Below are 23668 nucleotides of genomic sequence, written 5' to 3'. Positions count from 1 at the left end.
GTTTCAACAGATGAGCTGGTAATGGTTCAACCTGATGAACTATGCAATATCTGCAGGAACAAATTTAGCCATAAATTTTACGAATTTAGACATAAATTAAGTAAAACAAGGTCAATTTTTTCTGAAGTGAATCTATGATGGATTAGTAACTCAACAAGAAACTGATAAAATGAAAGAAGAACATTATTGCAATTTAATAAAACTAACTGGACATTGTCACACTGCATGTGACAAAACTAGGATTCACTAGTCTAAATCATGCCTTTGAACTATATTTTAAAGATGTAAATAAGCACTAATCTTGAAACATCAAAACAGAACAGTTGAAAAGCTAGAATATTGGAATTCCTCACTGTCTTAAGTTGTTTACCACTTTATCTGTCAGGAAATGTGTATGGTTCTCGAGTTCTTCACTCGTATACTATACATTGTTTTGCAAAAATCAGTCTTCTATTTAATGTCGAGGTAATTTAAATCTAAATTTCTCTAACCAAATGAACAAATGAAAGACGATAGAATTCTTAAGAATTACCAACTAACAGAACTCCTCCTACGAAAAGCAAAATACACCCAGTTCTAGAGCGAAGCTGATTAGGAAGCTGATCATTGCTGAACAACACAGATGCATGCCTTAGATACAAATCATACAATCCCAACAACTTGAATCTCAGATTCCTTGTATCGAAATATATCCAACATGTTAAACAACTTACAGCACACAGATTATATTCTCTTGAACAAAAGCCATTGAAACTTGAGCATGGCTGATGATGAACTCAACCCCCCTTATCACCTGCAACATAAACCCATGAAACATCAATCAGTTAAAAACAGGGAAACATTTCAAACTCCAAACTGCGACAAATTGAAAACTTCATAAACATATTATGAATGGACCCACCTTTTCAATTACACGGAACAAAATCAAAACTGGCTTGTTCCTCTCCTGGGCATCAATGGGGTTTGTACCTGTTTGCTCAAATGGAAACACACAAGCTTTACCTTCTTCTCCCTGACCTGGCGTTGACCAATCACTTTTACCTGTATACTCTTTTATATTTTACCCTTGGTAAAAAAAAAAGTGAGGCAACAAGACAACTGGTCACCTAACCGCCGTAGACAATTGCACCTCTATAAGGTAGTCAACTATTTCTCTCCAGTTCTGTAGTTGAGGAAACAGAGAGACAGCAACAAAGTCAATACAAATGGTGGGAGGTCGGAGACAGAGCGCTCAATCTCGGGTGGGGATCGCCATAGGCATTGGAGTCCTTCTGGGTTGTGTCTTCGCCTTGTGCTTCCCCAATGGCTTCATCTCTATATCCAATCCCGCCCCTATTCTCAATCGCCGCTTTGCCAAATCCATTGCCCAGGTCACCATCCCTTTTCTCTTCCGAGTTGCTCCTCTGTTTTTCCTCTGTTTTTGTTTCACTCATTATTTGAATAAATTGGATTATTCAATGCTTTGAAATTCTGAATATTTGGTGCAAATTGATGCCCAGTTGACTTTGGATTTTGGTAACTGTAACGGATCATTTGACCTTTGTGTGATATGCGTTATTGTCGAAACACACTGACTTTATGATATCAAGATGATAAAGTGAGAGTCTTGCAATCGAAATGGGTTGTCATATGTAGTTTGATTGCATTTTGAGGTACCCATTTGTACAAATTGTGTCTTTGATCACCAAGAATAAACTGACCTCATGAAGTAACTTTGAAATTATTTTCTTGTTGGCTTGAATTCATTTCACGCACTTCTTTTCAAATGAGACAGATGCATCACCCAGTAAGCTTAGAGACTGTTTGTGCATAAATTTGAATCAAGTGAGTTTCTTAGAAAAGCATTATCACATGGCTATTTAGTTACTGCAGTTTTTGTTATGCTATTGTTTAAGAACAACATTTCAATTTTAAAGAAATTTTCACAGTGCTACCAAACTTGCATGTTGTAGACTACTAGCTATTATCGGTTTGAATACATTAAGTTCAAGTGACCATTTGTTCCACCAACTGTAATGCAGTAATGGCCACATGATTACCCATAACCTGCATCACATCAGAAAGTAATAGCAACCTTTGACACCAACAACTTCTATGACTTCTTCTAGAAACTACCCCTGAGCACAGACTATTGTGAGAGCATCACACTGGGTAGGATTAATCTTTCCCTGAGACAGAATAAGAACCAAGTCAAATTGCTGGTTTGGCAGAACTAGTATATATACAAAAAAATTGAGCTGGACATAGGTGGGTAAGATATGAGGCTTTGCAGGCATAATGCTGCTTCCAGGCTCATTTTCAGGAAGATTAAGTGCATCAAGACCACAACATGGACCGTTGTAGAATTATAACAGTCATTTGAAATATTATAAACACAAAAGGGCAATGTATATGGGAGGGGGAAGAACAAAAATCAGGTTTCATGCATGACCAAATAGTAGACAAACATTCCTAGGAAACGTATGCCATTTCCAATCTTCATCAGAGAAGTAGCAACTGTATTTAGGGCTCCACTAGTTTCCACAAAAGCATCATGGCCCACCTGGCATAAACCAAATTACATAGAGCTAGCTTCAATATCAGATGAACAAATGCAAAAACACCGATACAGGAGTACTAACCAATGCTTCAAAGTTGTTTTCTGCTGTAACAAATGGTAACTGACTTCTGAATCAAATCCAGTAATTATAACTGATTATTTGGTTTTTTTCTCTCATGTCTGCCTGAGTGTCTGTAGAAAGATTATGACTTTTATAATACCAAAGATGATAAAGTGACAGTCTTTCAATAGTTAATAGCTTTCATATATAGTTTGATTGGATTTTGAAGTACCATTGTGCATTGGTGTCAAACATTACGAAAATTGTAGGGTACTTCAGATCATCCAAGGGCATACATATCTGTTCTGGTGTTGTAGTAGCTTATAATAAAGTGGTTTTAGGGTGCAAAATTGAAGTTTATAAACACCGTGATGCTCATGTTTTTTAGTCATTTTGTGCATTAGGTTGGTTCTACCCTGTGTGAATCATCTGAAAGGCTCAACATGCTAAAATCTGAGTTTGTTGCGGTGTCAGAGGAAAATTCTGAGTTGAAGAAGAAGGTTAGGGAATTAACAGAAAAAATGCGGTTGGCGGAACAAAGGAAAGATCAGGCTGAGAAGCAAGTTCTTGTCTTGGGTGATCAAAAGAAAGCTGGGCCTTTTGGTACTGTCAAAGGCTTGAGAACCAACCCCTCTGTTGTTCCTGATGATTCTGTGAATCCAAGATTGGCACAGATTTTGGAGAAAGTTGCTGTTAATAAAGAGATCATAGTTTCTCTGGCAAACTCTAATGTGAAAGAGATGTTAAAGGTATGGTTCTCTAATATTAAAAGAGTGGGCATACCCAATTATCTGGTTGTTGCTTTGGATGAAGAAATTGCCAGATACTGTCAAGAAAATGATGTGCCGGTATACAAGAGAGACCCAGATAAAGGCATTGATTCTGTTGCCAGAACCGGAGGGAACCATGCTGTCTCTGGTTTGAAATTTCATATCCTGAGGGAGTTTTTGCAGCTGGGATATAGTGTCCTTCTGTCAGATGTTGATATTGTGTATCTGCAAAATCCTTTTAACCATCTCTATCGTGATTCAGATGTGGAGTCCATGACTGATGGACATAATAATAATACTGCTTATGGCTTCAATGATGTCTTTGATGAACCAAAGATGGGTTGGGCTCGATATGCTCATACAATGCGTATGTGGGTTTATAACTCTGGCTTCTTCTACATTCGACCAACAATTCCGTCAATTGAATTGCTGGATCGTGTGGCTGGTCGGCTTTCTAAGGAACCAAACTCTTGGGATCAGGCAGTTTTCAATGAGGAACTCTTTATCCCTTCTCATCCTGGGTATAATGGCCTTCATGCTTCGAGGAGAACTATGGATTTTTATCTGTTTATGAATAGCAAGGTCCTGTTTAAGACTGTGAGGAAAGATAATAATCTTAGCAAGTTGAAGCCGGTAATTGTTCACGTCAATTACCATCCTGATAAACTTCCACGCATGCTAGCAGTTGTGGAATTTTATGTTAATGGGAAACATGATGCACTGAAATCATTTCCTGATGGCTCAGAGTAGTAAAGATTCTTGTGATTATACATTCTGGCATTGGCCAAAAGGCAATATCATACATTCTGGCATTTTGATGCTTTATGTTCCAATAAAATGCAGGGTAACAGCATACATGTGGGATAAGCAGGTCTTAAAGAATTGTAAGGTTTCTTCAGGATTTTGTTAAATTTGTACTCCTCTACCACTTCAACTATACCTCTCTGATGTTGCATAATTACAGGTACAGTTTAGTTGTATCAAGCTATATAAGTGACTTATTTTGTTTGTATCATTGATCACTCTATTTGGAAAAAAGAACATGTAGTTGTTGAAAATGACACATGTAGCTGGTAACACACTAACACCTGACATTCCCATTCAGCTGGTAACAGCTTTCAGTAGGACTCGGATTCTCATTCCTTCTACTGTTTACATATACCCCAAGTGAGATTGGAGCATCCTTAGATCGTATCTGTTAGCTCTGATTCATCTAACAAAGTAGTGACTTCATTTAGCTGGTGATTTGATCTGGCTTTCCTAAGCAATAAGGATGAGCAATTCTTACAAAATTGGAAAATAGGTATACAAGTGAAAAGAACCCGAAAGTTGCATTGTAGGTTGACACCAAATGTAAAAAACAAACTATTATTTGAAAGCTATGACAATGCCAGTGTGCATCTATTATCAAGTTAATGAAATGCCCTGGTACATTGAGATCTTAATGGACATCGCAACGACATAAACAATCAGCCTAGTCAGGTCGTAGGCTGACACCAAAAATTGGGAGAAGTCTCAGAAAGTCCGCCATATTAGTTTAATTATGCTGTCCAAAACCAGTTACTATTGTAATTCTCTTGACTAACAAGCTAATTTTCTTTCCTGATGAAACAAGGGGGTGTTAGAATTATGTTTCGGATTCTTTTGTTTTGTTGGAAAGCTTTGCGACTCAGGTGCTTGTAACTTACGTCTTTGAAGAGCAATATTTGCCTTTATACACATATAATGACTCCACTAGCTTTGGATGAGAGGATGTGTTGTAAGGGATCAGAAGAATTAGATTTCATGACAGAAGCCACTACTACAAGTACGATTGACGATGTCTGCTGCAGCAACTGGCAGTCGGCCAGTCCCCTCTGGTCGACATGACGGACATGCTTTTACAGCACATGAAGTTCAAGGATCGAATAAGGTTGAGCACCATCTGCAAGTACCGGGAGTCAGTTGTTAAACGAAGAGACATACACGGTGGAAAACACCAAGTCCCCTGGTTAGTACTCCCTCAACATTCCAGCAATAACAACTACCTGAACTTTTTAAGCTTATCTGATGCCGATATTTAATAGTTGTTGCCTAAAACAGTAGTTCAAGGAGCAAGTTGGGTTGTTCTTGGGTCGTCTAAACGTTGGTTGATTATGACCGAGGATTTAGGACCAGACTCTGATGAAGTATTCCTATTTAATCCAATTTCACAAGCTCAACCCCAACTTCCATCATTCAGAACTATCCCAATGTTATTTGAATCTTTCTACTTAGATTTTGTAGAAACACACAAGATTCTGAGCGTCGGATATTGATTCAGAAGATTGCCTAGTAGCAGCAATACTATTTATGAAAAAAAATGTTGGCTCTATGCAGACCTATAGACAAAAGCCGGACTATTGTGTACGAAGCACCTGAATGTATGGATCCACAGCTTGATGAATACCAGAATCTTGAAGATGTACTGTTTTCTGCGTCTGGTGTGCTACATACCTTGATTGTGCACGACCAAGATGATAACGGTAACTCAAAGTACCATAAACTTTGGAGATCATGTGGTGGAGCTGAACATTGTCCATGATGAATATAATCTTTACTACCTCCCCACCGACGATCATGTTTTCTTGATCCATTAGGTGTTGAGGAACATGATCAAAGATGAAATATTTCCATAAATTTCTTATGAAAAGGAAGGAGAGGTAGAGGCCGTGATGGTAATAATACCTCCAACTCTCCATGTTAGGTTGGAGCGTCCATGGTAAAGCATAGGTTAAAAAAAATCAGAAACATACATTTCTATCGCTTACATGATATGTCATCAGTAAAGCAGTCACTTCATTTAGCTGGGACTTTTATCTTTGACTTGGCATTCGTAAGCAGAAAGGATAAGCTACTCTTAAGAAAGACCTGCTATCTTCTAAAGCTAAAAGACCCAAAAGTGAGTTCGTCTATTATCAAGTTATGAAATGCCTCGGTACATTAGGACCTTATTTACTGGACCTTTCAACTACGTAAACAATCAGCATAGTTAGGTCGTAGGGTAACACCAAATAATCGAGGCTCAGAAGTAGGAGAAGTCTCTTTCCTATGAGAAGGAGGTGGAGAAGTTTCCTTTTCATGAGTAGGAGAAGTTGAGTTTTCTCTGCTCGGAATTTTTGATTCGATGTTGTTGCTTCCACCATCAAAAGTGTTCACTTTCACAGCTCTGAGATCAGCAACTGCATCTGCACCATTCATCTTCTCCATCTCATCCTGTTTCATGGAGACAATAACATCACAAGAAAAGAAAGACAAACAAGGGGTTCTAAATATTAAGTAGAGTTTAGATGACGAACAATTAGAAAACTGTTTTCTACATTAAGTTCCACGCACTCCTCAGAAAGCCTTTTTAACACATTTGGGAGCTCTGAGACTTCGTTATTCAGCCTCTCTGCAGTTTCTCGAAGTTTTTCACACTCTTGCTGCAAGAGAAACAAAGCCATAAATCTAATATTCAGCACAACAATAAGAAATGAAGAAGGTTGTCTAATAAAAAGCAAAAGTTAAATGATATTATTTTAGATGGCTGGAATGCACATTCTATAAATGAATAAAAGGTCATTTGTCTTTTGCACTTTTATAAATAAAGAATTTGCAGATCATGTTATTCAACTACATCACACTTTTACCAGACATCGTTGTATTTGTTTGATATTGATATCAAATTAACACGTTCAAAGGCTAATCAATGGTAAGATCTAATCCAAGTATATATCAGGTCTCGCCCTTGAAAAGAACCTCTACAAATTACATACATACAGACAGGCAGACTAATGCGTACATACACACACTTTTGTACCTGAAAGGATGATGAACATATATTACCTGCCTACGGTATCTTGACCTCTTAGCTGACTCCCTATTGCACTGCTTTCTCTTTTCTCTTCTTCTCCGGTCGTGATCATCCTATCAAAGCAATAGAGCGCATATGCCAGTCAGTGGAGGATAACAACAGCGTTGGAAGGGTGACAAAGCTTTCTAATTTCAACAAAACGATAGGCAGCAGCCCATGGGACCATCGGTTCAAACAAAAGAACCCAGTATTATCTCTATTAATCAGTTAAACCAGATATAAGAATCCTAATATTCCTGTAAGTTATGTCTTTATATTGTTATAAACATCATCTTGCATGCGTATGGATCATGTGTGTCATATTCTAGTCGAGCTGCTATTGTACACAAAACCTCATGAAGAGTAATAAATGTTAACTTTAAAATGTGAACTTGATAATTATTTTAAGGGTAAATTCCTCCTATGGTACCTGATGTTTGGCTACTTGGACAATTTGGTACCTGATGTATGAAAACGGACAATTTGGTACCTAAAGTTCTCAAATTTAGGCCATTTTGGTACTTATGTCAATTTTGACCATATTTTCAGGGTTATTTCCGTCATCTTATCTCTACTTTACTTCATTTTTTCATAATACCTCTAAATTATCACTAAAAATTTGATAACTCATCTACTTAGTATCTGTGATGATTTACGTAAGGTTCAAATGTTATCAGATATATTTTATGTTATCGGAGAAATATCGCAGATACGGGAAAAAATAAGATATTTACCCCTAAGATATATCGTTTTTTTTAAATGGAGATATCGGAAATATCGGTGAGATTTTGTACCTTGGATTTACGTATATAAGTTTTCATAATGTAGTTATCAATCTAAATTAATTTTAAATATAAGTAATTGAAAAAAAAATATTTTAATAAAAATTATAATTGCATAAAGACAATTTATTTCCTTTGCAGAAAATAATTAGGATATAATAAATATATTAAAAAAAAATGTATTTTCGATATATACGAAATAGATGCTAAGTGAAGTATATATATCAATTTAATTATCTCCAAAGAGAGGCAATTATAGGAAGAAATGAAGAACAATGTGAATTTAATGAGTTTAGGACTAGAATGACGAAAATAACCTTAAAAATATGATCAAAATTGATAGAGGTACCAAAATGGCTTACAAATGAGAATTTCAGGTACCAAATTGTCCATTTTCATACATCATGTACCAAATTGTCCAAGTAGCCATACTTTAGGTACCATAGGAGGAATTAATCCTTATTTTAAACATTGATGAGCTGTCGGAAAAATAAAATAATATTAATGATGCATAAGCTAGTTTCCACCCACATTTAAAGATCAACAGTTCTAAATTCCAAAATTGAACATGAGCAACATTGATAAAAATAAAAAATAATTTTATATTCTATCTTAAGATAACACAACTTTTAAATATGAGAACAAACTGGGGAAAGGGTTGCACAAATCTTTCATAATAACATCAACTTCATGTGCACACTCAAGTTTCACTGCTGAAGCGCCTAGAGCTAAGTAGATAGAGATTGCCTTACCTCTGTGTGTATGGCATGACCACTGGATATATTCAGGTCCATTCCCAAACTTGGATGGGATTCAGGCATGTTTATGCCTAACATCAACAATTTCAAATTTGTATTTGTGCCACTATCAAGGACTCCAGAATGATTCTGAAATGCTCCCAGTTGATCAATCTGGTTAGAAACTTGCTTATGAAATGCAGAAAAATCCTGGAATAAATGGAAGGTGTGCATATTAGTAAAATCATCCTCATGACCAAAACCAATGATACACAATGCTTCTCAGTCATTCCCACAATATCGTAATAAAATAATAATAATCAACCAGGTAGGCCATACAAGTAACCCAAAATAAAAAAATAATTCAAACTCAGAAAATTATTAAGTGACATACTCGGTTGGCGTCAGCATTCTCATCTGATGAATTCTCACATTTTCCTGCAGCACTATTGAAGATAACGTAAAATTTAATGATTGGTAGAACATGTAAAGAGTAAGAGATAAGTACATGTTAGGGAGGGGGTAGAGAGGAGCTCAAACTACCTCAGTGAAGCACCATCACCACTATTTCCAGAAGCAGAAGTTTCCTTTCCGCTCTCTGCAATTCGATTGCTTACCAACTCAATGTCTACTGAGCCTTCCTTACTTGTTGCCATTGGTGGCATTGGTTCGGAGTTCTTCTCACTGAGCAGGCTTTCCTCTATATTATCTTGAATTTCTACTGCCACAACCTGATCATTTACATTTTATGGATTATCTACTTGCATTGAACTATATAAGTACAGTGAGTTACTAACTCTATTGATGCAAAAATTAGTTATAGCACAACAACTCTATGCACAATTTTATAAAATTCAATAAGTTTTTTAATTCAACATACTAAATTAGTTATATAATTAGGATATGCACAATCATATGGAGAGAGGAAAACCTGAGTTGAAGCAGTGCTGCTTTCCTCCTTGGTCTCCATGGTCTAGTAAGCTCGCAATCCTAAAAGATCAAGACAAGCATAAGATAACTAACATGAGTAACCGACGAGCATAATGGTTCATTAAACAAAATTCCTAAAGGCATAACAAACAAAAGTTCTGAGCTCAAACTCCCATTGATTACAATGCCAAGAGCCCAAGACAAGTTATCGAATTTGAATTGAAGAGAAAACCCAACCATAAAAACAAGCACAGATAACACTTGCTCAGAATGAAACATCACACATTGACATCAATTTTCTCTTTTGTGCAGAAACCCACCAAATACTTACAGTAACTATACTCTAAACCAAACCAAAATCCAATAACGAGCCCTACATAGATGTCCTTAAGAGCAATGTACACTTGCGTTATGCTAAGCTTATAGAATTGTTCTTTGTATATCAAAAACAGAGAACCTCATAACTGAGTAAGAAGTAGGAAGAGAAAAAGAGAGAGAACCTGAGGAAGTGTTTGTGGCGCCAAACAAGAGACAACGGAAGGAGGAGAGAGAGAGAGAGAGAGAGAGAGAGTAGGTTTGTTTGGGTTTTGCAGACTGGGAGACTGGGAGGTGGAGGTTGTAATAATATATGGACAGTAATAAACGGTAACGGGTTTAAATACAATTCGCCCATTCTGCTTATAAAAAGGAGAATTATTTTTCTTTCCAAAACAAATACAACTAGGAAAACGGATTTTTTTATTTTGTTTTCTTTTGAACAATTGACAATTGAACATGTCAAAAGGTAAATAATTAAGATCACTCGAGTTGACGTTGGAGTGCTTGTTAGAAAAATCTGTCAATTTAAGATATGTTACGCAGCATCGTCAATAGCTAATAGTGTCTTAAATAGAGATATCATTCTAATTTCTCTCGTAAAAAACACAGTTTCATTTTTAAATTAGATAAGAAGCGAAAACTGATTTAAAAAGAGAAGTATACCTCTAATTCTTCTTGTAGAAGAAGACACTGTTTCATTTAGATCAGCCGGGAAACAAAAACTAATTGTAAAAAAAAAAATTAAATTAAAATCACACAAAAAAAATCATACATATTTCTTTCAAGGGCGACCTCTGGTATTCCTTTCCTAACTTGAAAACAATAATATAGTCATTGACTAACTCAATAAAAATCAACCTCTACCTTCTTGATTTACGAGAAATTCTTATGTGAGGCAAAAGAACCAGTGACTAATGTGACTCCCCAATCATTTGTTGCCACGTGAATGGGAGGATTTCGTCTGATTTGAGTGAAGAAAATAGAGAGCCACAGGGACATATATAGCCTTCGAAGGGATTACGAGAAGGGGATGCAACCTCACTATATATGTTTATTCTTTAGACATAAATGCCGATTTGCACTCTAAATTTGGCTGAAATTGTCAATTTGCACTCCGAACTTACATTTGAGTCAATTTACCTCCTAAACTTGGTCAAAATTGCCGATTTACACCCCGAATTGTATTTGAGTCAATTTACCTCCTAAACTTGGTAAAAATCGCCGATTTGCACCCCATCTGTTAAATTTAACTGTTTCTATCCAATTTTGCTTCACATGTCATACAGATGAGGGGTAACATTGTCATTTTCTATTTATATTTTTCTTAAAAACAAATAAAAATATTCTTTAAAATGAGGATTATTTTGTTAATCAAATTATTTATTTACATATTTTTTCTACCTACTTAACCATACTTTGAATTATATATTCAATATACCCACCCATTTAAATATAGTGTGTTGTGTATAAATATATTTTTATATGTACACATTGTTGGAGGATGAACAAAACGAGAATAATAACGACATAATAGAACAAAACGTAACCGTTTATTGATTGATAATGAGGCCAATATATATGCATTACATAACCACAATCAGTAGGATTCGGAGTCCTAATCTATGACAGAGATGCGAATCTATCTCTAACAGGAAACCTAATAAGGCTAACACACACAATGGTAGAATAGTAATTCTCTCAGAACACACATTTATTTTTAATTTTCAATGTATTTATTTATTTATATTTTTTCTAATATCTTTTAACATACCATATCACATAAAATAACAAATATATAAATCAATAACATGTTTCGAAAAAACAAACATTGTAGCAAGTGTTCCTCTTAAGTAATTTTATTAATTTATTTCATTATTCAATATGAATAAATATATAATGACAACATTACCCCTCATGTGTATGACATGTGACGCAAAATTGGATAGAAACAATTAAATTTAAGAGATGAGGTGCAAATCGGCAATTTTTACCAAGTTTATGAGGTAAATTGACTCAAATACAAGTTCGGGGTGTAAATCGGCAATTTTTACCAAGTTTAGGAGGTAAATTGACTCAAATACAAGTTCAGGGTGTAAATCGGCAATTTTTACCAAATTTATGAGGTAAATTGACTCAAATGCAAGTTCGGGGTGCAAATTGACAATTTCAGCCAAGATTGGGGTGCAAATCGGCATATATGCCCTTTATGGGGAGGTATTGTCCAGAATGATTTCCAAGGTAGAGAGATAGAAGTTTGAATGGAGTGAAGGTGTGTAGGCAAGCTTCGAGCATCAGCCATTTATTCTTTGTTGACGATTTTTTTTTTAGGAACAACAATACGTTGCTTTGAGAACTATTCTGGTTGTGGTGGGTCTCTAGGAGAGTGAATAGTCTTTGAGATGAAAAAGTTGAGAGCTAAATGTCACGTCTCGTTTTCGGGAGTGTCTACTGTGGGTATCGCTGGTTAAATGTGCTTCATGCATACGTGGGATTGCTCCAAGGCCAGAATGTGTGGGAGATATATGGCTGCTCCTTCCAAGGGGTTCAAGCATGGCGAAACCAGTGCATTGCCCCGTTGGATAAGGCTGACTCTATGGGGATGGAGCGCCGCATGGACCAAGTGTGGCAGCCGAATGGCTAGGTCTGTGATAAGTGGTATCAAAGCCGCCTCAACATCGTTGTCGTTGTGTCACCAAGCGCTCACACGTGTCGTCGTGTCCCCAAGATACGGGGGGCTCCGCGGGGGAGTCAAGTAGGCAGGTTCGCCTCCAAGAGGAGGACCGGACGAGAGGATCCGTGGCAAAATCCAGGACAAGAGATCCGGCGCGAAGTCATTGTTGGGCGATCTTTGGGAACTTCTTTTCGTCGCTCTAGGCATCGCGGGCATACAAAGGTTACGCGGTCCGCAAGTGGGGATGCCATGTATGAGGACGTACACCAAGTTTGGTGGGAGAGGATGTCACGTCCCGTTTTTGGGAGTGTCTACTGTGGGCATCGCTGGTTAAATGTGCTTCATGCATACGTGAGATTACTCTAAGACCAGAAGGTGTGGGAGATATATGGCTGCTCCTTCTGAGGAGTTCAAGCAGGCCGACCCGGTTGAGTTTATGGAGCTTGTCGCTAGTCGGAGACTTAACGTCGAATAAGGGAGTTGGTCGCCCTACACACTGGTTGGGGTCTGGAGCCGATCTCCTGATGAGCCCACGGCATGGCGAAACTAGTGCATTCCCCACGGCATGGCGAAACTAGTGCATTGCCATGTTGGATAAGGCTGGCTCCATGGGGATGAAACGCCGCATGAACCAAGTATGGTAGCCGAATGGTTAGGTCCGTAATATAAAGCTCACTTGTTCTTAATGTAGAAATGGATATTGTCCGGAATGAAAGAAATAATGTGTTGTGGAATGAGAAAGTTTTCAACCTTGTTTTCATGACCTCGTAGACTTCTCAAGCACTCGAGGAGTTTCGTCGTGCAAATCCTGGTAAGGTGAAGAATTTTCGGCGTTCCCCGACTCAATGAGTTTGTCTTCCATCAAGAGGCTTCAAATTAAACGTTGATGGTGCTTACAACAAGAATTTGAGGTGTGGCGGTATTAGAGTGGTGGGTAGAGATCATGTTGGTGTGTGTAAAGTTGCATTGGCTTGTCCACTTGAGTTTGCAGCTTTCACATTGCATGTTGAGGCAGAAGCTTGTAGGGTTGGGCTTCTCTTGGGTATCCACCAAGAAGCGAGGCTGGGAGCACATTATACTTGAAATAGATAACAACACACTGGTGTCATCTCTTACTAGTGTCACCAAAATTGGTTTGGATGTGGGTCAAGTGGTTGAAGACTGTACGCTCTTATCTTAATCATTTTCTTCCCGCTTCGGTTCACCATGTGCGTAGAGAAGCAAATGGTGTGGCTCATCAATTAGCTCCCCTTGCTAGTGTTTCCTATGTTGATATATGATTTATGGTTTGAAGATAATCCTCCTATTATTGAGGATGTTCTTTTTTAGGACCTCTATAAGTGTACCAGAGGTAATGGTTTATATACCCCTCGCGGTATAATCATCAATCAATAAAAAATCTAGTTGACATATATATTTTACAAAATAAATAGTTTTATTTGCAATATATATATTTTTTGTATTTTGATTTTGGCTTTTACGTTTTGAACTAATTTAAGTTTAAACCCCCTAAATTTTAGACCCTAAATTTATTCATCCATTAAATTTTTATTTTAATCAGTTTCCTCCTTATATTTTTAAAGGAAATCAAGTAATGACAAACTTCAGATTTTTATAAGAATTATATAGAAATTTACAAGACCTAATTTTAAAGCTTCAGTCTTGTTGTAAAATTGTTGGAAATTTTATTTTTGGTCTTACGTATATGATTTAAAGCCTAATTTTGATATTTTTGACCAGATTTTGACCCAGAAAATATGAATTTTGTCATTCTTTGATGTTATTTAAGAGTATCTGGGAATAACTGATTAAAATGAAACTTTAGGAGGAGCACTGATTTTACGTCTAAAGTTTAGGATGATAAACTGATATTAATTCTCCCTAAATTATATATTTTAATTTAAAAAACCAAGTGCAAGAGTGTTCGTATTTTTACAACAAGTTTGGATGATAAAACTTGTTCTCCTTATAATGGTAATGTTGGTAATCATAAAATGCATTTACAACATGACGTAAAAAAGGATGAGTATTAATTTGGATCATTTCCATGATCGAACAATATCTAAAGCATGATCCCGCAGGATGCCAAAGTTTATGATACCAAATCCACCAATAGAATAATCAATATACTTCACCCTCCCTCCTCAGCACAACTTTTGCTTCCAATAATGACCCACAAAATGTTCAGAACGATCAAATTCTGAAAATGGAGTTCTAAGTTTTCAATGGTGTTAAGCAGTGTATGAGAGTTGTGTACAATATAATATACACACAATTAGTGTCACACTCCCAAATCCGAGACCACTATTATATGAAAATATGGTTCCCGAATTAGAGGTGTGACCTTAAACCAATAAAATTTCCTCAATAAAACTGACATAATTATATGTCTAAATAATAATTTTATTAGGAAACAAAATCAAAGTTATTTTACAATACAATGATTTTACAAATACTGAAATTTAGGGAAAATACATGAGTCTCGCATTTATTGTCTTGAAATAGTAATTGAAGAAAAACCATCATTTAGTTGAGAATTGAATTTTTGTGATCCTTTTTGGCCTATTTATATTTGTGAGCTACCTTAAGTTTTCTTCACATTTCAAAATCAAAAATCATGCAAGTCTAAAGTTCCCTTAGTTGATAGAAAACTCAACCGGTCAATGTTCCTCAAGCTAAAATTCTAGTATTCACTTTTTCTCTTTTAAATAAGTTTATTATTTATTAAAGTAATCCAACTTTTGATCCACATCAAAACTTTTCTTTCACTCCTGAAACTTCAAGTTAAGTACATCTTACATCCTTATAATCTTTTGTCTTTTAAGATTTATCAAAGTGCATAGGTAAGGATAAAATGGAAAAGACCATGTTTCGGTAAGAATTATATTTTCGTATTTTTTTAACATCTGAGTTTGTCCAATGTAACAATAACATTAAATTCCTTATAAAAATGCTTCAATTTAGGCTTTTAAATCACTGAAAAATGTTTAGAAATGGAGAAGTTATGGCTAATCAAAATAAGAGTTAATAAACTCATTGAAAATCTCTTGTAGCATGCACTAATATAAAAACTCATATCTCACTCATTTCTTAACCATTTTCCACAAACTTTATATCAAATTAAAATTTAAGACCTCTACTTTTAATCTGGAAAGTTTCAGAAGAAATGATGAAATATTTGTTACAAGTAGAATACGTAGACATCTAAGATGATAATTTGATTATCGGTTTCTGCACTACTACTGTGTTTGAACTTTTGACTCAATGACTTTGAACTGGACTGTATGACTTATCATATTAGATTCCTTATAAAAAATCCTTAAACATAGACTCCTCACTTGCCTAATTTAGATGTTTATTCATTGAGTTATCGATGCGGAAAGTTGACGGACTTTAACAATATTATTTGAAGGACAATTACTACTTTGGACAAAGACTTTCCTTATTATGAGAGAAATGACTACTAATCCTTTTACTACTAACTTGTTGTCTAATTATTTTTAATTTAAAGTACATTTACTTTATTGCACATTTACGTTCAAGTTTATTAACTTGTTTATTTCATGCATACATTGAGTTATTAATAAGTATTTATATCTTGGTGTAAGGTTATATACTTTATTAATATTATTTAAATATTGTCTTAAGTACTAACATTTATGATATTCTATTGACGTTATTAAGTTGGAGGTGTGAAGCCGAGTGATTAATACTACCCCGTGCTTAAGTGAATTATTGGTAAAATTGTTTTGTGCTTTGTGAGTTAGTCGTGGGTCCTAGTCCCTACATATAGTACACTATTATACTCATAGGAATTGACATTGAGTACTCATACTTTGGTTTTGACCTCGGTATGTTGAGGCTTATTCGTGTTCTGGGTAAATGTGAACCATAATATGTGACTTTATGATTAATTACTAGTTTTCTTAAAAATTCACACAATTTATTGAATATATTGATGTTGATATGTGTATCTATATGCATAAGTAAGAATTTGTGTAACCAAATACACCTGGTTCTTGGTAAATTTTACTTGGTTGTTCATATTTGAATTTTTCATTAGCCAAATTATTATAAGAATATGATATATACTTACTGGGTCTGTGTTACTCATGATGCTACACAATTTTATTTTCAGGAAATAAGTAAATGCTTGGAGAATGAGATGAATCCACTAAATAAAATAATGGTTTTTTCTTCAATTACTATTTCAACACAATAAATGAGATTGAGGTTGACATCGAATATTTTCAATCTTGACATGATATGCCGTGACATCGAAGAAATGATACCTTTTAAAGTTTTATCTTATTTACTCAGTACTTGTGCATTTATATGCACTATATCTCTCATATGATCATAAGCAAGCAGCAGGGGCCGGTATAGATAATATCGTTGTGGCGTGCTCTCTTGATGCTTAATTAAGTGTTTCACTGCCTTAAAATGATGCATATTGGTCTTCCATTTCAAAGCAGTTCAACATATATATAGGCGTCTTTGGAAGAATAATTTACTTTTTCGATGCTTATGGTCTTTAGTCTTGATCACATTAGTCCAAAGTGTGTTAATAGGACTTTTCTTTGTAAGCTTTAACTAAACTCTCTTCGTGTACAAAAAGAAATTGTGCCTCTGTCAAAAGAGCAAAAGGTTGTAACGTAAAAAAAAAAATTAGAGTGTTGCGAGTACAAAATCCGGAAGTTTTTGTTTCTGCAGCTTGTTTCCCAGCTCCGTGATCCGTTCAACCTGCACAAAAAACTAGGGTTAAGATCATAGGCCAGCGATGCACCAGTCTATGATTCTCCGAAGCATAAGTTAGATTCTAAGGTGAAACTTAAGTTCGTAGATTGAGGACTTAGGAATACATTACTCTTTTTAGGAGATTTTTTACTGTTTTTATAACGCATCGGGGGAAGTGTTACTTCATTTGTCCTGATGTGGGAGAATGTGCCCGTACTGTGTACTTTCACCGTTCTAGCGAGCTAGTTTGGACGGTGGTAACGGCGGCGTCTGTGTCGGAGGCAGAATGGTCCAACTTGCCGACTCAGTGCCCTACCTTACCAGGTTAGCTTCAACGGGCTAGATGGCTGGAATGAGGGGAGATGTCGCCGGGAATAGCCACGTCAAGGGAAGGTGTTAACATTGAGCAACTCTATATGACAAATGACAATGTGGCGGTTTGATTGCCGGTAGTTATGGCAAATGAGAAAGAGTGTTTTTGCAGCGTCCGCGTCTTGATTGTAGTCTAGCATAATTCTATTTTGAAATACGTTTGTACCTTAGATTGAGGTAATCTTTGTCAACTTATGTGTTTAGTTAGTTCTAATTAGTTGCCTAACAGAAATTGTTAATCAATTTTGTGTTATGTTAAACTTAAGAGTTTTATATATTTTAAAAGTAAAGTTACGTTCCATTGAACTATGATCGAATAATCAATTATGAACATAAGACTAAGCATGTAGAATCCTATCAATTCTCATGACATGGTAAAAGTATAAACACAGAATGTTTTAAGAAACAGAAATTGATTCACCACCTTAGCAAAACGCTCTCACCAATCTATCGAGTTTGAAAGCCAGCAAATTCTTTTCATACAAAAAACAAAACAAAGGGCTAGCAAATGGGTCATTTATCATACTGGCCATTCCTCCTGAGCTTAACCCCAAATATTTGAGATCTACTTCGCAAATGCTCTTATGGGTAAGAAGTACAAGAATTGAAATCAATTTTAAGGTTGGTGAAAGAACATTATTGTTTCAAGCTTCCCTACCAAAATATAAAGCAAAGCTCATCTAGTCAAATTAGTTGTTACAAGGGACCCAATATTTGGCAATCGTAGGAGGAAACACAGAAACGTAAAGCGAGGCGGTCAAAATGTGACAAAAAGTGATAGAGATACAGAGACAAGATCTGTTTCATCTTTAACCCACATTACCATATTTCGAGCATTTTCCTTTTCTTTTTCCCTCACTCACTCCCTTTCATTCTCCTCTTTTTCCTTGTTTGGGTTCCCCACAAAGGACACTACTAAGCTTCTGTTACTCTTGGCCAGCTTTCATTTCTGCCACAGACAACAACAAATGTGTTGTGGGTTCACACTCCTCCTCCACTCCCCCCCATTTGAATTTTGAAACTTTTGGCTGCATTTGCTTCACTCTGTGATGAGCCTCATTCTTCAAACAGGTTGGTTGATTCTTTCTGGGTTTGAGTTGCTCTCTAGTGGGTGCCGGTTGTTTTGTCAAGTTTGGTGGTTCTTGATTCTCTTCTTTGGTTGTTTAGTTTGTGTGTTTTCTTGTGAATCTGATATGGTGGTCTTTGAAAGATTTGTCTGTTCATTCTTTTCTGGGCTGCTGGTTATGAGTAAATGAGTAAGTGTGTCATTTTGGGCATCATTTGATTGATGTTGATTTTAAAGTTTGAAACTTTCTTTTGATTGTTTGTAATATGAGACTAGTATTAGATAATGAGCAATCAAAGATGTGCATTTGCAGTTGAGTGTGTATATCTTTTAGCAATTTGGTTGCCTTAGATGATATAGGAAGCTTAAAGTTTTAGTCCTACTCTAAATGAATAATTTACTAGAAATTGGGAAGTTTGAAGGTAGGAAATGTCATTGGAATTTTCAGCAATTGGACTCTTTTTAGTTATTCTGTCATTGGTTATTGCCTTATTGGACTCCCTTGTGAAGAGCACTATAGGCATTGCCGCATCGGTGTATGGTGATGCATCAGCATAATCCGTAACTTAATTTGAGTTGATGCTCTCATAGTCGGTGATGATTGCGAATGGGAGCCAAACTGGGGTTAGTATATTGAGGCCAAGTAGGATGTGATCATCTGGTGGATGATGTGGTCCTCTAGATGAATGGCGATTTAAATGGGGTTAGACTAGCAGATGCCAATGGAGGAATGATGGACCACACACTTATTCCTTCAAGATATGCATTTTAGTATTCTAATTGAGACTCTCTTGAACTCTCCAGCAATACTGGAGAAGCTGAAAATGTGAAGTTCCATACAAGTCGTGACAGATGAATCACAATTTTCTACTGGCAATTGTAAGGTCTAATTAGTCTTGAGATCCTCGTTTACTCCTTCAGGTCCATCAGGGATCTCTATGAGAATTCTTGAAACTAGTGATACTGAAAATCTCCTACGTAGGACTTGTTATACGCCTTAACACTGAGAGACTAATATTTGACCAGTTGGCTATATAGTAATAGACTGTAGACTTACAGGGTTTTTCTTACTGATGGCATATGTAGCAAGTTAGTTTTTTTTGTTTTAAGGCAAAATGACATGAATAAAACAATATATTTATGCAGTATTGGTGCAAACAGAATGTTAAAATTCTACTGGTGAGGTAGTGAATATTCTATATATCAAGGTCTGTACTGTATAGTCTGTCAAGTTGAGGAATTTATCATCTATGTAACAGGGGACTAACAGCTAAACCTTGGAATTGTGAATTAGAAATCGATCAAAGAACTTTATCTCACCAAGGATTGGAAAGTTGTTATGTCTCCTGTGTCATGGATATTTTTTTTTCTGCAACCAGGTTTATGAAGATGATAGAACAACATATTTGTGTTCTCTTACAATATGAAAACAATATACTATACAATACCAAACTCTGGTGTGATATCAAATAACACCAGTGTGATGTTTGACGTATGACAAATTCTAATACATAACATAATTATCTTCATTCTGATATTTGTTTGTCCATATCTGTAGGTCCAAATTAATTATTTATTAATCCTGGTTTCACTTTGAGCATGAAATCAGGACCAAAGGATGGTTGGCAATCTATCATGCCTCTTTGTTTGAGAGGGAAATCAGCTTCACGTTTTTGCATGTTTCCAAATGTGAAGGCAGCAGACTACAGTCCAGGAAACGTTCCTGTCTATCTAAATGTGTATGACTTGACACCTGCAAATGGATATGTTTATTGGGCAGGTGTTGGTATCTTTCACTCTGGAGTTGAAGGTTAGCATACCTTTACCATTGGTTTGTCATATCATTCATATCTCCAATATCAGTGATTGTTTTTGAAAATGACTTTATCTGCGCTCTTAAGGCCATGATAATGTTTAATTGTTGAACTTAAGCAGGCATAGTGGTATGCTAATTTTCTTTTAATTCACCTTTTTCCTCTGATGTAAGCCATAATAGAAGAGTTGATAAATAGAGCTGGTAATTTATAGTTTAAAATACAATTTACTAAAGTTAAATAGTCAACCCATCTGGATTAGGCTTTTACAGAATTGTATATACAAGTTTCTGTAGATTATTAAAAGTGAAAGAGATCATTACTGCAGGGGTAGATGCAGACTGGTGAGGGGAAACTAATCTTATCAGAATCAATGTTAAATATAACCAATCTGATCAGAATCATGCATGTTTGGAACGGAAACAACCTACTACTCACCAGTTGATGACTTGATGTACACCGGCAAAAGTTAAATATATTATTGTACCATAGCATTAGTCCTACTGAAATTATGCCTTGCCTTCGTTCTTCCTTAACAGAGCATATATATCCGTTCTCCCTGCTTGGAAATATACTTTCACTAAGGGTGGAAATTTAGCATTGAGGCTGGAAAATCTTGCATTATCAATTCACATGCATAACAATTGTCCAATGTTTTTGGAACGTTGCAACTGGGTTCATTTTTTCTCAGTTTGATGAAATTACTCATTAATCATTTTTGCACACTTACAGTCTATGGTGTAGAATATGCCTTTGGAGCCCACGAATACTCATCCAGTGGTATCTTTGAGGTTGAACCTCGACAGTGCCCTGGCTTCAAGTTTAGAAGGTCAATTTTCATTGGCACAACATGCTTGGATCCTTTCCAGGTTAGAGAGTTCATGGAGCGCCAATCTGCAAATTACAATGGTGACACATATCACTTGATTGTTAAGAACTGCAACCATTTCTGTCACGATATATGTTATAAGCTGACAGGAAAATTGACACCAAAATGGGTCAATCGCCTTGCAAAAATAGGTATGTGATGATAAATATCTCTCACTAAGCTGTTTCTTTGAGGTTTGTTGAGTTTCATTAATCACACTTTTTCAGCCCCTTGGAAAATTGAAAACCTGCTTCTATCAATTAACCCAAAAGGATGTTTGAACGAAAAATGTTTTGTCACTGCCAATGCTACTTTTAAGTGAATGAGGATTTCATGATTCGCTCAAATATGCCATGAAGGCCACCTTTTTATATGAATGTTCTCTGTCAAATGTGAACGATATATAATTTTGAACATATAAGTTTATTTTTCATCACTAGACTTGAGGAATGTTTGCATTGGTAAGACCAAATCTATTCTTTTTTTCATTTTTTATTCTGTACTTCCTTGTAGGTTCAATGTGCAACTGTATACTCCCAGATGCTCTTAAGTCTACCACTGTTCCACATGACCCTAATTGCCAAGAATATGAAAATGAAAAAAAGAGACTAAGAAGTTCCTTCACTTGCTTGTCATCAATCTCAATGCCTCAGAGGGAAGTATCAATGTCGTCATTGTTTCTACATTCTCACTATAAAGGCTGCTTACCTCCGTGGGAGTTTAGAAGGTCTAGAAATGGCTCATCGAAGAAAGGGTGAGACAATCCCAAGAGTCCGTCATCAGTCTCTTCAGATAAAGAAAACTGACTGGTTGCTGTGGATTCTTGCTAATTTCATTCACCGTTCATGATTTCATGACTCCGTTGGGGTGAAAAGTTGATTTGAGCCACCAAGTTTGTGTTCCTTACGTGGTAACCAGTTTGCCGAGTCTGCTTGTTGTATGCGTACGATAGTAATTTTTGTCCAATGTTAGGAGTTACTGATGTGCAGTAATGTAAGTATAAGAGTACACTCCACGAGTATTTGTATCGATGGGTGAAATCAGGGAGCTACAACTAGCGTGTGTTCTACTGCTGTTTTTCTTGCCTCCAATACATATTTTTACTGTATCCATTAGGTAACTACAAATTAATATAGCCAAGTAAACAACAAACATCTAGCCCTTCTGAACTCTCTCATCCAAGTTTGTGAGGTTGTAAAGATTGTCGCTGTTGTAAGGTCATTTCTTGCTTCTGTAAGCATGGTACTTACAGAAGTACTTTTATCGTTCGTGTCATGCAAATTGAACATAGGCTATACTACTACGATCCGTGAAGCTGTTGGCTTGTTGCCAACTCGCCATGCATTTGATGCAAGTTAATTAACATCATGTTGTTTGCCTTTGCCAGGTTTGTCTTGCTTCCTCTATTATGTACCTTCTTTGGCAATCACCGCTCAATGTTTTCTGCTACAAGGTTATGCGCTTATGCCTTTTGGACTGAAAAATGAAGGTGCCACATATCAACGTTTGATCAACACGATGTTCGCAGAACAGATTGGCAAAATCATAGAAGTCTATGTCTACAATATGCTGGTAGAAAGCCTTATGGCAGATGATCACGTTCCTGCACATCCTCCTTAAAATTCTATTTGCGTACGACATGCACCACCAGAAAAATGTCTAAATAACCGAGTTCATCGCATTGTGAATTCAACTCTGTTGGACTCCAACATGGGATCCAAGTTGGCGACATTGCAGATAAGAGAGCTCGTTCCCTTTTCCTTTTCGGATTAAGAAAATCTTTCCTTTTATGTATTGAATTTGAAAAACTTAGTCCTAATCCTACTATATTCCTGTTGTAGTTAGGAAAGGAAAAATAAGTTCTATATACAGAGGAGGCCCTTACTCTTGTTATTCAAATCTATTCAACAAGCAAGTTCTGGTTCTGCCACGTCTAGTCTATATTCGTTCTTCAAAGATGAGTTCCTCAAATATTCACACAAGGGTATGGTAGTTCTTCAAACAATTTCACAAGGGTATGGAGCTAATAAGGATGACAACAAGTCAAAATCTTCAACAACCCCAAAAGACAAAGGATCCAAATGGTGGACCAAGTTCCTTTCCCGTCAGCCCCGTTACGCCCTCCTCCAAAAAGTGAGAATAGCAACTAC

General features: G+C 36.2%; 3 protein-coding genes across 4 annotated transcripts; 2 read left to right on the top strand and 1 right to left on the bottom strand.

Moving 5' to 3' along the window:
* Nucleotides 1–1184: 1184 nt before the first annotated feature.
* LOC126785516 (arabinosyltransferase RRA2-like) lies at nt 1185–4380 on the top strand. The gene is made up of 2 exons (XM_050511236.1): nt 1185–1370; nt 3005–4380. The coding sequence occupies exons 1-2, from the start codon at nt 1206–1208 to the stop codon at nt 4118–4120; spliced, it is 1281 nt and encodes a 426-aa protein (XP_050367193.1). The 5' UTR covers nt 1185–1205; the 3' UTR covers nt 4121–4380.
* A 1808-nt stretch (nt 4381–6188) lies between these two features.
* On the bottom strand, nt 6189–10187 carry LOC126784670 (G-box-binding factor 1-like). Its single transcript, XM_050510146.1, has 8 exons — nt 10173–10187; nt 9674–9732; nt 9286–9473; nt 9137–9188; nt 8758–8952; nt 7217–7297; nt 6688–6813; nt 6189–6604 (listed from the first exon to the last, which is right to left on the bottom strand). Exons 2-8 carry the CDS (start codon nt 9710–9712, stop codon nt 6356–6358), a joined length of 930 nt encoding a protein of 309 aa, XP_050366103.1. The 5' UTR covers nt 9713–9732; nt 10173–10187; the 3' UTR covers nt 6189–6355.
* Nucleotides 10188–18706: 8519 nt separating this feature from the next.
* LOC126782502 (deSI-like protein At4g17486) lies at nt 18707–22647 on the top strand. Of its 2 annotated transcripts, none has more exons than XM_050507761.1 (4): nt 18707–18841; nt 20395–20646; nt 21383–21670; nt 22032–22643. In XM_050507761.1, the coding sequence occupies exons 2-4, from the start codon at nt 20436–20438 to the stop codon at nt 22274–22276; spliced, it is 744 nt and encodes a 247-aa protein (XP_050363718.1). In that variant the 5' UTR covers nt 18707–18841; nt 20395–20435; the 3' UTR covers nt 22277–22643. The 2 variants fall into 2 exon arrangements, with proteins under 2 accessions (XP_050363718.1, XP_050363717.1); XM_050507760.1 differs by having other exon boundaries at nt 18729–18841; nt 20446–20646; nt 22032–22647.
* The last annotated feature ends 1021 nt before the right edge of the window (nt 22648–23668 follow it).

This window comes from Argentina anserina, chromosome 2 (genome assembly GCF_933775445.1).
Source record: "Argentina anserina chromosome 2, drPotAnse1.1, whole genome shotgun sequence".
NCBI classification, from domain to species: Eukaryota; Viridiplantae; Streptophyta; class Magnoliopsida; order Rosales; family Rosaceae; genus Argentina; species Argentina anserina.
The sequence above is the reverse complement of the archived record's forward strand: the minus strand, read 5'-3'. Positions and strand labels throughout refer to the sequence as shown.